Genomic DNA, 15,823 nt, shown 5'->3' with positions numbered 1-15,823 from the left:
TTAGCAATATGTCCTCCCGCTCTCCATATCTCCTGACATTAGCCATGTGTCCTCCCGCTCTCCATATCTCCTGATATCAGCCGTATGTCCTCCCGCTCTCCATATCTCCTGACATTAGCCATGTGTCCTCCCGCTCTCCATATGTCCTGGTGTTAGCCATATGTCCTCCCGCTCTCCATATCTCCTGATATTAGCCATGTGTCCTCCCGCTCTCCATATCTCCTGACATTAGCCATGTGTCCTCCCGCTCTCCATATGTCCTGGTGTTAGCCATATGTCCTCCCGCTCTCCATATGTCCTGGTGTTAGCCATATGTCCTCCCGCTCTCCATATCTCCTGATATTAGCCATGTGTCCTCCCGCTCTCCATATCTCCTGATATTAGCCATGTGTCCTCCCGCTCTCCATATCTCCTGATATTAGCCATATGTCCTCCCGCTCTCCATATGTCCTGGTGTTAGCCATATGTCCTCCCGCTCTCCATATGTCCTGGTGTTAGCCATATGTCCTCCCGCTCTCCATATCTCCTGATATTAGCCATGTATCCTCCCGCTCTCCATATCTCCTGATATTAGCAATATGTCCTCCCGCTCTCCATATCTCCTGATATCAGCCATATGTCCTCCCGCTCTCCATATCTCCTGACATTAGCCATGTGTCCTCCCGCTCTCCATATGTCCTGGTGTTAGCCATATGTCCTCCCGCTCTCCATATCTCCTGATATTAGCCATGTGTCCTCCCACTCTCCATATCTCCTGACATTAGCCATGTGTCCTCCCGCTCTCCATATGTCCTGGTGTTAGCCATATGTCCTCCCGCTCTCCATATGTCCTGGTGTTAGCCATATGTCCTCCCGCTCTCCATATCTCCTGATATTAGCAATATGTCCTCCCGCTCTCCATATCTCCTGATATTAGCCATGTGTCCTCCCGCTCTCCATATCTCCTGATATTAGCCATATGTCCTCCCGCTCTCCATGTCTCCTGATATTAGCCATATGTCCTCCCGCTCTCCATATCTCCTGATATTAGCTATATGTCCTCCCGCTCTCCATATGTCCTGGTGTTAGCCATATGTCCTCCCGCTCTCCATATCTCCTGATATTAGCAATATGTCCTCCCGCTCTCCATATGTCTTGGTGTTAGCCATATGTCCTCCCGCTCTCCATATGTCCTGGTGTTAGCCATATGTCCTCCCGCTCTCCATATGTCCTGGTGTTAGCCATATGTCCTCCTGCTCTCCATATCTCCTGATATTAGCTATATGTCCTGCCGCTCTCCATATGTCCTGGTGTTAGCCATATGTCCTCCCGCTCTCCATATGTCCTGGTGTTAGCCATATGTCCTCCCGCTCTCCATATGTCCTGGTGTTAGCCATATGTCCTCCTGCTCTCCATATCTCCTGATATTAGCTATATGTCCTCCCGCTCTCCATATCTCCTGATATTAGCCATGTGTCCTCCCGCTCTCCATATGTCCTCCTGCTCTCCATATCTCCTGATATTAGCCATATGTCCTCCCGCTCTCCATATCTCCTGATATTAGCCATATGTCCTCCCACTCTCCATATGTCCTGGTGTTAGCCATATGTCCTCCCATTCTCCATATGTCCTGGTGTTAGCCATATGTCCTCCCGCTCTCCATATCTCCTGGTGTTAGCCATATGTCCTCCCACTCTCCATATGTCCTGGTGTTAGCCATATGTCCTCCTGATCTCCATATTTACTGATATTAGCAATATGTCCTCCCGCTCTCCATATGTCCTGGTGTTAGCCATATGTCCTCCCACTCTCCATATGTCCTGGTGTTAGCCATATGTCCTCCCGCTCTCCATATCTCCTGATATTAGCAATATGTCCTCCCGCTCTCCATATGTCCTGGTGTTAGCCATATGTCCTCCCACTCTCCATATGTCCTGGTGTTAGCCATATGTCCTCCCGCTCTCCATATCTCCTGATATTAGCCATGTATCCTCCCGCTTTCCATATCTCCTGATATTAGCCATGTGTCCTCCTGCTCTCCATATCTCAGTTCCCTATCAGTATGTCTTTGGACTGTGGGAGGAAACTGGAAAACCCTGAGAAAACCCACAAAAACATGGGGAAAACATACAAACGCCATACAGATGTTGTCTTTGGTCGGATTCGAACCTAGAGCCCCAGTGCCACAAGTGCTAACCAATGAGCCACCATGTTGCCCACCACCGCTAACTACTGAGCCCACCGTGTTGTCCACCACCGCTAACCACTGAGCCCCCGTGCTGCCCACATTATGTATGTATATATATATATATGTATATATATATATATATATATATATAAAAATAAATGATGGTGATTATGGGGATAGCATACAGTCAGTATGGGGTCATTATGGGGATAGTATACAGTCAGTATGGGGTCATTATGGGGATAGCATACAGTCATTATGGGGATAGCATACAGTCATTATGGGGTCATTATGGGGATAGCATACAGTCAGTACTAGGTCATTAAGGGGATAGAATATAGTCAGTACGTGGTCATTATGGGGATAGCATATAGTCAGTACAGGGTCATTATCGGGGATAGTATTCAATCAGTACAGGGTCATTATGGGGATAGCATACAGTCATTACGGGGTCATTATGGGGATAGCATACAGTCAGTACTAGGTCATTATGGGGATAGAATATAGTCAGTACGTGGTCATTATGGGAATAGCATATAGTCAGTACAGGGTCATTATGGGGATAGTATTCAATCAGTACAGGGTCATTATGGGGATAGTATTCAATCAGTACAGGGTGATTATGGGATAATTTTGGGGTCACTATGTACTTGCATCACACAGTTCTAATACAATGGTGCAACGTGTGTCCTCCCCATTCGTGGACTATTTTGTTTGGCACTTTCCCCCCATTATTTAGCAGGTGTGTTGCATACCTTGATGGGTGACAAGAGCTGTAACCGGTACCCTCTTATCTCATGAAGGAGGGTCGTCCAGACATCCCCCCCATCTTCCCGAAATGTACACCCTCATGGGTGGCGGTCTGCTCTGCGCAGTCTCTGGTTTAGTCCTGCTCATCGTGGCCACAGCGACCGACTTCTGGATGCAATATCGCTACTCAGGGAACCTGAGTAATCAGGGGCTGTGGAGGTTCTGCGTGGCAGGGAAGTGTCATGCCCACACCATCACTGTCGGTAAGAGCGCATTCACCCTCTGGGATGTGGGCACAGGGATGATGGGGTTAATGGTGTAAGAGTGAGCACTCACACTACAAGCACACGACATTAAAATGAAAGGAGGATTCTGGGAGTTGTAGTTTCAGGAGGTGCTCTAGGATTTACCACCTGCTATCTATGACCAGATTTGTCCTCCTCGGTGGAGTTCCTCCTCATGCTTTTCTGCTCTTTTTATTTCACTCTCTAATAAAGCATTTTATAAGGGAAGAGTTATTCTTTTATCATTTTTCCATCATGTTCATAAACTTGTTTAGGCCTCAGGTATCATGGAAAGTGACTGGGACCGCAAGGTGAGGAAGGGGTGACAGAGGACCCCCACCTCATGACTTTTTACATTCTGCAGCTACTACTGATCACATCATCTACTGGGATAAAGGTGTAGAATCAGAGTTCTCCCCAGTCCTCCCCATTGCAGCAAAGCATCAGCTGTAAAACCTGCTGCGAAGACTCTCTCCTTCATCCCCCAAACTGGACATTTTAGGACTACACCATGTCCCCGAGGGGTTAAAAGGGACAACTGTGCAGGAACTGGAGATGCAGAATTCAGTTCAGACAAAATGGAGGCACCAGTGCCAAAACCAGTCAGAAGACTGTGGCATACACACTCCCACGACGATCTGGAGCCTCAGGTTCTCTGAGGGCCCCAACAGACAATTGTTATCACTTCCGACAAAGAAGTTAGTGAAACGTGGTGGTGGGATACTACTGGAGGCCTGCATCCACAGTTTTACTCGCAGCAATGGGATAGCGGTTCTTATGTATGACTGCACCTGTGTATACCTCCCTGTGGGAAAAAACACTTGTGTGTACACTTTTTGGGGGGCTAATGGTCACTAATAGCTTCAGTTGTAGAGGAGGTTGCTGTGTTCTTTGTCCAGCAGGTGGTCTTCTCGGTCAGTGTCTGATCTGGAGTCTTGTGTAGAGTCTGATGGTCAGTTTATTACTATTGACCAGCAGATGGCCCCCTTGGTCAGTGTCTGGTCTGGAGTCTTGTGTATTGTATAGAGGCTGACGGTCACTGTATTATTACTGACCTGGGTGTAGCTGTTGCTGTGTTCTTTGTCCAGCAGGTGGCCCTCTCAGTCAGTGTCTGGTCTGGAGTCTTGTGTATTGTGTAGAGGCTGATGGTCACTGTATTATTACTGACCTGGGTGTAGCTGTTGCTGTAGAGGAGGTTGCTGTGTTCTTTGTCCAGCAGGTGGCCTTCTCAGTCAGTGTCTGGTCTGGAGTCTTGTGTATTGTGTAGAGGCTGATGGTCACTGTATTATTACTGACCTGGGTGTAGCTGTTGCTGTGTTCTTTGTCCAGCAGGTGGCCCTCTCAGTCAGTGTCTGGTCTGGAGTCTTGTGTATTGTGTAGAGGCTGACGGTCACTGTATTATTACTGACCTGGGTGTAGCTGCTGTTGTAGAGGAGGTTGCTGGGCTCTTTGTCCAGCAGATGGCCCCCTTGGTCAGTGTCTGGTCTGGAGTCTTGTGTATTGTGTAGAGGCTGATGGTCACTGTATTATTACTGACCTGGGTGTAGCTGTTGCTGTGTTCTTTGTCCAGCAGGTGGCCCTCTCAGTCAGTGTCTGGTCTGGAGTCTTGTGTATTGTGTAGAGGCTGATGGTCACTGTATTATTACTGACCTGGGTGTAGCTGTTGCTGTGTTCTTTGTCCAGCAGGTGGCCCTCTTGGTCAGTGTCTGGTCTGGAGTCTTATGTAGAGACTGACGGTCACTGTATTATTACTGACCTGGGTGTAGCTGTTGCTGTGTTCTTGGTCCAGCAGGTGGCCCTCTCGGTCAGTGTCTGGTCTGGAGTCTTGTGTATTGTGTAGAGGCTGATGGTCACTGTATTATTACTGACCTGGGTGTAGCTGTTGCTGGGCTCTTTGTCCAGCAGGTGGCCCTCTCAGTCAGTGTCTGGTCTGGAGTCTTGTGTATTGTGTAGAGGCTGATGGTCACTGTATTATTACTGATCTGGGTGTAGCTGCTGTTGTAGAGGAGGTTGCTGTTCTCTTTGTTCAGCAGGTGGTCCTCTTGGTCAGTGTCTGGTCTGGAGTCTTATGTAGAGACTGACGGTCACTGTATTATTACTGACCTGGGTGTAGCTGTTGCTGGGCTCTTTGTCCAGCAGGTGGCCTTCTCAGTCAGTGTCTGGTCTGGAGTCTTGTGTATTGTATAGAGGCTGATGGTCACTGTATTATTACTGATCTGGGTGTAGCTGCTGCTGTAGAGGAGGTTGCTGTGTTCTTTGTCCAGCAGGTGGCCCTCTCGGTCAGTGTCTGGTCTGGAGTCTTGTGTAGAGGCTGACGGTCACTGTATTATTACTGACCTGGGTGTAGCTGCTGTTGTAGAGGAGGTTGCTGGGTTCTTTGTCCAGCAGGTGGCCCTCTCGGTCAGTGTCTGGTCTGGAGTCTTGTGTATTGTATAGAGGCTGACGGTCACTGTATTATTACTGACCTGGGTGTAGCTGTTGCTGTGTTCTTTGTCCAGCAGGTGGCCCTCTCAGTCAGTGTCTGGTCTGGAGTCTTGTGTATTGTGTAGAGGCTGATGGTCACTGTATTATTACTGACCTGGGTGTAGCTGCTGTTGTAGAGGAGGTTGCTGTGTTCTTTGTCCAGCAGGTGGCCCTCTCGGTCAGTGTCTGGTCTGGAGTCTTGTGTAGAGGCTGACGGTCACTGTATTATTACTGACCTGGGTGTAGCTGCTGTTGTAGAGGAGGTTGCTGGGTTCTTTGTCCAGCAGGTGGCCCTCTCGGTCAGTGTCTGGTCTGGAGTCTTGTGTATTGTATAGAGGCTGATGGTCACTGTATTATTACTGACCTGGGTGTAGCTGTTGCTGTGTTCTTTGTCCAGCAGGTGGCCCTCTCGGTCAGTGTCTGGTCTGGAGTCTTGTGTATTGTATAGAGGCTGACGGTCACTGTATTATTACTGATCTGGGTGTAGCTGCTGTTTTAGAGGAGGTTGCTAGGTTCTTTGTCCAGCAGGTGGCCCTCTCGGTCAGTGTCTGGTCTGGAGTCTTGTGTATTGTATAGAGGCTGACGGTCACTGTATTATTACTGACCTGGGTGTAGCTGTTGCTGTGTTCTTTGTCCAGCAGGTGGCCCTCTCGGTCAGTGTCTGGTCTGGAGTCTTGTGTATTGTATAGAGGCTGATGGTCACTGTATTATTACTGACCTGGGTGTAGCTGTTGCTGTGTTCTTTGTCCAGCAGGTGGCCCTCTCGGTCAGTGTCTGGTCTGGAGTCTTGTGTATTGTATAGAGGCTGACGGTCACTGTATTATTACTGATCTGGGTGTAGCTGCTGTTTTAGAGGAGGTTGCTAGGTTCTTTGTCCAGCAGGTGGCCCTCTCGGTCAGTGTCTGGTCTGGAGTCTTGTGTATTGTATAGAGGCTGACGGTCACTGTATTATTACTGATCTGGGTGTAGCTGCTGTTTTAGAGGAGGTTGCTAGGTTCTTTGTCCAGCAGGTGGCCCTCTCGGTCAGTGTCTGGTCTTGAGTCTTGTGTATTGTGTAGAGGCTGATGGTCACTGTATTATTGCAGCATGAAGGGTTAGTAACATTAGAAGATATGGCGGTATGGAGTGGTAGGGGTAATGGGTGAGGGTCAGGACTACTGTTAGGCCCCTTGCAGATGAGTGTGTCCGGATTAGATCTGGATGCGTTACAAATGCGTCCAGTGAAAAATGTGATCTATATATGCAGCGTTCTCACCTGTAGTAGGATGCTTAGGAGTTTACACGCATTCTACTAACAAGAATCACCGGGAACTTTGAGGCAACTGGCAGCATACTACTACAGGTGAGAACGCTGCATATATACATTACCATAAACAAGGTTGTTATATTTGGATGTATCTATTATAGTATCCAAGGGAAGTGTCTCTTACAGCGCGGGATCCATTTAATCCAACATTTTCTGTAAGACTACATTTGTTGAGTCCAGGCAAGGCTCTCAACCGGAACCCAGCAGCGGCCCCCGGGATTATTCCCAGGGTAGTACTAGACACTTAGGTCACACATAGTAGCGGCAGCCCAGGAGTACCCTCCTCAACTCTATTTGGGGCAGAAGACCCCGGTCAGAGAAGACGTAGTTGCACTGTAGTCACCGTCTGCTACTTCTACACCGATGGGTGCTATTCAGGGCTGCAGCTGAGGGACATGAGAAGCCCGTGAGCCCCTGCCTGGTGGAGCTGTGGACTCAGTCATGGGCTGGGGTTTCCAGAGGACTTCTAGGATACACTTAGCTGGTTAGTATGCCCCTGCCTGGTTGGGCTATGGACTCACTCATGGGCCGGGGGTTCCTGAGGACCTCTAGGAACCCACTCCACTCTGTTACGCCACTGCCTGGTGGAGCTGTGGGATCAGTCATGGGCTGGGGGGTTCCCGAGGACATCTAGGACACACTTAGCTGGTTGGTATGCCCCTGTCTGGTGTATTTGTGGCCTCAGTCATGGGTTCCTGAGGACATGTAAGCACATACTTTACTCTGTTACGCCACTGCCTGGTGGAGCTGTGGCCTCAGTCATGGGCTGGGGGTTCCTGAGGACCTCTAAGCACACAGCTGGTTGTTACGCCCCTGCCTGGTGGATTTGTGGCCTCACTCATGGGTTCCTGAGGACCTCAAGGCACACACTCATCTCTCTTATGTCTTGTTTCAGCTTTCTGGGACGCCACTCGAGCCTTTATGCTGCTTTCCATCCTCTCTTCCTTTGCCGGCATTATTTTGGGCCTCACAGCCTTTTCTAGCGGAGCCAAATCAGCTCGAACTCGCTCGGCAGGGTTTACACTACTAGTCGCAGGTAAGTTTCATGTTTTTCGGACTTGACTGGTCGGATATTCCTCACCTTTACTACGGGGCACAGGTTCACACTGCTCCCTCTACTCCTAGCATTTCATGTCCCTGCATCTGACAACTGCTGTGTCTGTCTACTTCTCTGGCACTGGGAGGCTGCAGCTCCTCTGACAACGACTGTACAGTCCTCATCTCCAGCAGAGGACAACACTGGCTAACCCACTGACCATACTCCTCATCTCCAGCAGAGGGCAACACTGGCTAACCCACTGACCATACTCCTCATCTCCAGCAGAGGACAACACTGGCTAACCCACTGACCATACTCCTCATCTCCAGCAGAGGACAACACTGGCTAACCCACTGACCATACTCCTCATCTCCAGCAGAGGACAACACTGGCTAACCCACTGACCATACTCCTCATCTTCAGCAGAGGACAACACTGGCTAACACACTGACCATACTCCTCATCTCCAGCAGAGGACAACACTGGCTAACACACTGACCATACTCCTCATCTCCAGCAGAGGACAACACTGGATAACCCACTGACCATACTCCTCATCTCCAGCAGAGGACAACACTGGCTAACCCACTGACCATACTCCTCATCTCCAGCAGAGGACAACACTGGCTAACCCACTGACCATACTCCTCATCTCCAGCAGAGGGCAACACTGGCTAACCCACTGACCATACTCCTCATCTCCAGCAGAGGACAACACTGGCTAACCCACTGACCATACTCCTCATCTCCAGCAGAGGACAACACTGGCTAACCCACTGACCATACTCCTCATCTCCAGCAGAGGACAACACTGGCTAACCCACTGACCATACTCCTCATCTCCAGCAGAGGACAACACTGAATAACCCACTGACCATACTCCTCATCTCCAGCAGAGGACAACACTGAATAACCCACTGACAATACTCCTCATCTCCAGCAGAGGACAACACTGGCTAACCCACTGACAATACTCCTCATCTCCAGCAGAGGACAACACTGGCTAAGGGTACTTTCACACTAGCGTTTTTCTTTTCCGGCGCTGAGTTCCGTCCTAGGGACTCAAATCCGGAAAAGAACTGATCAGTTTTATCCCCATGCATTCTGAATGGAGAGTCAGTCCTTCAGGATGCATCAGGATGTCTTCAGTTCAGTCTTTTTGACTGATCAGGCTTTTCAGAAAAACGTAGCATGCAGTATTTTTACCTCCGGCCAAAAAGCCTGAACACTTTGACTGAACGCCGGATCAGGCCTTTTTCCCATTGACTTGCATTAACGCCGGATCTGGCACTGTGTGTTCAGTCAAAACGGATCCGGCTTTTGCATGTTAAACCCGAAAAATGTGAAAAAAAAGTTAAAGTCCCTAAATGGCGGATCCGTTTTTTCCAATGCATTTTTTCATTGTGATCAAAATCCTGATCAGGATTCAAATGTAATCCGTTTTCACACGTTTTTCCGGATCCGGCGGGCAGTTCCGGTGTCGGAATTGAACGCCGGATTAAAACAACGCTAGTGTGAAAGTAGCCTAACCCACTGACCATACTCCTCATCTCCAGCAGAGGACAACACTGGCTAACACACTGACCATACTCCTCATCTCCAGCAGAGGACAACACTGGATAACCCACTGACTATACTCCTCATCTCCAGCAGAGGACAACACTGGCTAACCCACTGACCATACTCCTCATCTCCAGCAGAGGGCAACACTGGCTAACCCACTGACCATACTCCTCATCTCCAGCAGAGGGCAATACTGGCTAACCCACTGACCATACTCCTCATCTCCAGCAGAGGGCAACACTGGCTAACCCACTGACCATACTCCTCATCTCCAGCAGAGGGCAACACTGGCTAACCCACTGACCATACTCCTCATCTCCAGCAGAGGGCAACACTGGCTAACCCACTGACCATACTCCTCATCTCCAGCAGAGGACAACACTGGCTAACCCACTGACCATACTCCTCATCTCCAGCAGAGGACAACACTGGATAACCCACTGACCATACTCCTCATCTCCAGCAGAGGACAACACTGGCTAACCCACTGACCATACTCCTCATCTCCAGCAGAGGACAACACTGGATAACCCACTGACTATACTCCTCATCTCCAGCAGAGGACAACACTGGCTAACCCACTGACCATACTCCTCATCTCCAGCAGAGGACAACACTGAATAACCCACTGACAATACTCCTCATCTCCAGCAGAGGACAACACTGGCTAACCCACTGACCATACTCCTCATCTTCAGCAGAGGACAACACTGGCTAACACACTGACCATACTCCTCATCTCCAGCAGAGGACAACACTGGCTAACACACTGACCATACTCCTCATCTCCAGCAGAGGACAACACTGGATAACCCACTGACCATACTCCTCATCTCCAGCAGAGGACAACACTGGCTAACCCACTGACCATACTCCTCATCTCCAGCAGAGGACAACACTGGCTAACCCACTGACCATACTCCTCATCTCCAGCAGAGGGCAACACTGGCTAACCCACTGACCATACTCCTCATCTCCAGCAGAGGACAACACTGGCTAACCCACTGACCATACTCCTCATCTCCAGCAGAGGACAACACTGGCTAACCCACTGACCATACTCCTCATCTCCAGCAGAGGGCAACACTGGCTAACCCACTGACCATACTCCTCATCTCCAGCAGAGGACAACACTGGCTAACCCACTGACCATACTCCTCATCTCCAGCAGAGGACAACACTGGCTAACCCACTGACCATACTCCTCATCTCCAGCAGAGGACAACACTGGCTAACCCACTGACCATACTCCTCATCTCCAGCAGAGGACAACACTGAATAACCCACTGACAATACTCCTCATCTCCAGCAGAGGGCAATACTGGCTAACCCACTGACCATACTCCTCATCTCCAGCAGAGGGCAACACTGGCTAACCCACTGACCATACTCCTCATCTCCAGCAGAGGGCAACACTGGCTAACCCACTGACCATACTCCTCATCTCCAGCAGAGGACAACACTGGCTAACCCACTGACCATACTCCTCATCTCCAGCAGAGGACAACACTGGCTAACACACTGACCATACTCCTCATCTCCAGCAGAGGACAACACTGGCTAACCCACTGACCATACTCCTCATCTCCAGCAGAGGACAACACTGGCTAACCCACTGACCATACTCCTCATCTCCAGCAGAGGACAACACTGGCTAACCCACTGACCATACTCCTCATCTCCAGCAGAGGACAACACTGAATAACCCACTGACAATACTCCTCATCTCCAGCAGAGGGCAACACTGGCTAACCCACTGACCATACTCCTCATCTCCAGCAGAGGACAACACTGGCTAACCCACTGACCATACTCCTCATCTCCAGCAGAGAACAACACTGGCTAACCCACTGACCATACTTCTCATCTCCAGCAGAGGACAACACTGGCTAACACACTGACCATACTCCTCATCTCCAGCAGAGGACAACACTGGCTAACCCCCTGACCATACTCCTCATCTCCAGCAGAGGACAACACTGGCTAACCCCCTGACCATACTTCTCATCTCCAGCAGAGGACAACACTGGCTAACACACTGACCATACTCCTCATCTCCAGCAGAGGGCAACACTGGCTAACACACGGACCATACTCCTCATCTCCAGCAGAGGGCAACACTGGCTAACCCACTGACCATACTCCTCATCTCCAGCAGAGGACAACACTGGCTAACCCACTGACCATACTCCTCATCTCCAGCAGAGGACAACACTGGCTAACCCACTGACCATACTCCTCATCTCCAGCAGAGGACAACACTGGCTAACCCACTTACCATACAGCAGCCATTACTCCCTGGAATTATGGGACTACATTTACAGAGACAGGATTCTGCTGACACGATTATAGCATGAGTAACCGTATAGATGACGTATACTGTACACCAGACCACAGTGCAGAAAGCTCACACACTGCTGTAGATCTCATCTAGATGTCTCCAGCAGAGGACAGCACTGCTTCACCCACTGATTGTAGAGCAGCCATTACTCCATATAATAGTGTACAAATAAGAATAAGAGTGACCAGTGTACTGTCCTGTACATCTATAGGTACCAGGGGGTATAAGAGTGACCAGTGTACTGTCCTGTACATCTATAGGTACCAGGGGGTATAAGAGTGACCAGTGTACTGTCCTGTACATCTATAGGTACCAGGGGGTATAAGAGTGACCAGTGTACTGTCCTATACATCTATAGGTACCAGGGGGTATAAGAGTGACCAGTGTACTGTCCTATACATCTATAGATACCAGGGGGTATAAGAGTCCTCAGTCTACCGTCCTATACATCTATATGTACCAGGGGGTATAAGAGTGACCAGTGTACTGTCCTATACATCTATAGGTACCAGGGGGTATAAGAGTGACCAGTGTACTGTCCTATACATCTATATGTACCAGGGGTATAAGAGTGACCAGTGTACTGTCCTATACATCTATAGGTACCAGGGGGTATAAGAGTGACCAGTGTACTGTCCTATACATCTATATGTACCAGGGGGTATAAGAGTGACCAGTGTACTGTCCTATACATCTATAGGTACCAGGGGGTATAAGAGTGACCAGTGTACTGTCCTATACATCTATAGGTACCAGGGGGTATAAGAGTGACCAGTGTACTGTCCTATACATCTATATGTACCAGGGGGTATAAGAGTGACCAGTGTACTGTCCTATACATCTATATGTACCAGGGGGTATAAGAGTGACCAGTGTACTGTCCTGTACATCTATAGGTACCAGGGGGTATAAGAGTGACCAGTGTACCGTCCTATACATCTATAGGTACCAGGGGGTATACGAGTGACCAGTCTACTGTCCTGTACATCTATAGGTACCAGGGGGTATAAGAGTGACCAGTGTACTGTCCTATAGATCTATTGGTACCAGGGGGTATAAGAGTGACCAGCATACCGTCCTATACATCTATAGGTACCAGGGGGTATAAGAGTGACCAGTGTACCGTCCTATACATCTATAGGTACCAGGGGGTATAAGAGTGACCAGTGTACTGTCCTATACATCTATATGTACCAGGGGTATAAGAGTGACCAGTGTACCGTCCTGTACATCTATAGGTACCAGGGGGTATAAGAGTGACCAGTGTACTGTCCTATACATCTATAGGTACCAGGGGGTATAAGAGTGACCAGTGTACTGTCCTATACATCTATAGGTACCAGGGGGTATAAGAGTGACCAGTGTACTGTCCTATACATCTATATGTACCAGGGGTATAAGAGTGACCAGTGTACTGTCCTGTACATCTATAGGTACCAGGGGGTATAAGAGTGAACAGTGTACTGTCCTGTACATCTATAGGTACCAGGGGGTATAAGAGTGACCAGTGTACCGTCCTATACATCTATAGGTACCAGGGGGTATACGAGTGACCAGTCTACTGTCCTATAGATCTATTGGTACCAGGGGGTATAAGAGTGACCAGCATACCGTCCTATACATCTATAGGTACCAGGGGGTATAAGAGTGACCAGTGTACCGTCCTATACATCTATAGGTACCAGGGGGTATAAGAGTGACCAGAGTACTGTCCTATACATCTATAGGTACCAGGGGGTATAAGAGTGACCAGTGTACCGTCCTATACATCTATATGTACCAGGGGTATAAGAGTGACCAGTGTACTGTCCTATACATCTATATGTACCAGGGGTATAAGAGTGACCAGTGTACTGTCCTATACATCTATAGGTACCAGGGGGTATACGAGTGACCAGTCTACTGTCCTATAGATCTATTGGTACCAGGGGGTATAAGAGTGACCAGCATACCGTCCTATACATCTATAGGTACCAGGGGGTATAAGAGTGACCAGTGTACTGTCCTATACATCTATATGTACCAGGGGGTATAAGAGTGACCAGTGTACTGTCCTATACATCTATATGTACCAGGGGTATAAGAGTGACCAGTGTACTGTCCTATACATCTATATGTACCAGGGGGTATAAGAGTGACCAGTGTACTGTCCTATACATCTATAGGTACCAGGGGGTATAAGAGTGACCAGTGTACTGTCCTATACATCTATATGTACCAGGGGTATAAGAGTGACCAGTGTACTGTCCTATACATCTATATGTACCAGGGGTATAAGAGTGACCAGTGTACTGTCCTATAGATCTATATGTACCAGGGGTATAAGAGTGACCAGCATACCGTCCTATACATCTATATGTACCAGGGGTATAAGAGTACTCAGTCTACTGTCCTATACATCTATATGTACCAGGGGTATAAGAGTGACCAGTGTACTGTCCTGTACATCTATAGGTACCAGGGGTATAAGAGTGACCAGTGTACCGTCCTATACATCTATAGGTACCAGGGGGTATACGAGTGACCAGTCTACTGTCCTATAGATCTATTAGTACCAGGGGGTATAAGAGTGACCAGCATACCGTCCTATACATCTATAGGTACCAGGGGGTATAAGAGTGACCAGTGTACCGTCCTATACATCTATAGGTACCAGGGGGTATAGGGGTGGCCAGTGTACTGTCCTATACATCTATAGGTACCAGGGGGTATAAGAGTGACCAGCATACCGTCCTATACATCTATAGGTACCAGGGGGTATAAGAGTGACCAGTGTACCGCCCTATACATCTATAGGTACCAGGGGTATAAGAGTGACCAGCGGACTGTCCTATACATCTATAGGTACCAGGGGGTATAGGAGTGACCAGTGTACTGTCCTATAGATCTATAGGTACCAGGGGGTATAAGAGTGACCAGCATACCGTCCTATACATCTATATGTACCAGGACGTATAGGAGTTCTCAGTCTACTGCCCTATACATCTATATGTACCAGGGGTATAAGAGTCCTTAGTCTACTGTCCTATACATCTATATGTACCATGGGTATAAGAGTCCTCAGTCTACTGTCCTATACATCTATATGTACCAGGGGTATAAGAGTCCTTAGTCTACTGTCCTATACATCTATATGTACCATGGGTATAAGAGTCCTCAGTCTACTGCCCTATACATCTATATGTACCAGGACGTATAGGAGTCCTCAGTCTACCGTCCTATACATCTATAGGTACCAGGGGGTATAAGAGTCCTCAGTCTACTGTCCTATACATCTATATGTACCAGGGGTATAAGACTACTCAGTCTACTGTCCTATACATCTATGTGTACCAGGGGTATAAGAGTCCTCAGTCTACTGCCCTATACATCTATATGTACCAGGACGTATAGGAGTCCTCAGTCTACTGTCCTATAGATCTATATGTACCAGGGGTATAAGAGTCTTCATTCTACTGCCCTATACATCTATATGTACCAGGGGGTATAAGACTACTCAGTCTACTGCCCTATACATCTATATGTACCAGGGGTATAAGACTACTCAGTCTACTGCCCTATACATCTATATGTACCATGGGTATAAGACTACTCAGTCTACTGTCCTATACATCTATATGTACCATGGGTATAAGAGTCCTCAGTCTACTGCCCTATACATCTATATGTACCAGGACATATAGGAGTCCTCAGTCTACTGTCCTATAGATCTATATGTACCAGGGGTATAAGACTACTCAGTCTACTGTCCTATAGATCTATATGTACCAGGGGTATAAGACTACTCAGTCTACTGCCCTATACATCTATATGTACCATGGGTATAAGAGTCCTCAGTCTACTGCCTTATACATCTATATGTACCAGGGGTATAAGAGTCCTCAGTCTACTGTCCTATACATCTATATGT

The 15,823-nt window shown here is 48.4% G+C and overlaps 2 protein-coding genes across 2 annotated transcripts in view; one reads left to right on the top strand and one right to left on the bottom strand.

Moving 5' to 3' along the window:
- LOC120982092 (C-X-C chemokine receptor type 6-like) overlaps window positions 1-15,823 on the bottom strand; it is a 318,496-nt gene that overhangs the window by 277,537 nt on the left and 25,136 nt on the right. The gene's annotated exons all lie outside the window — the stretch shown is intronic.
- LOC120982095 (lens fiber membrane intrinsic protein-like) overlaps window positions 1-15,823 on the top strand; it is a 32,540-nt gene that overhangs the window by 8,368 nt on the left and 8,349 nt on the right. The window contains exons 2-3 of the mRNA XM_040412042.1: window positions 2,971-3,180; window positions 7,866-8,006. Of these exons, the coding sequence (XP_040267976.1) occupies window positions 3,006-3,180; window positions 7,866-8,006 (316 nt within the window). The 5' untranslated portion in view covers window positions 2,971-3,005. The remainder of the gene's footprint in view (window positions 1-2,970; window positions 3,181-7,865; window positions 8,007-15,823) is intronic.

Source organism: Bufo bufo, chromosome 11 (assembly GCF_905171765.1).
Source record: "Bufo bufo chromosome 11, aBufBuf1.1, whole genome shotgun sequence".
Classification (NCBI taxonomy): Eukaryota; Metazoa; Chordata; class Amphibia; order Anura; family Bufonidae; genus Bufo; species Bufo bufo.
This window is presented reverse-complemented; position numbering and strand designations above follow the sequence as displayed.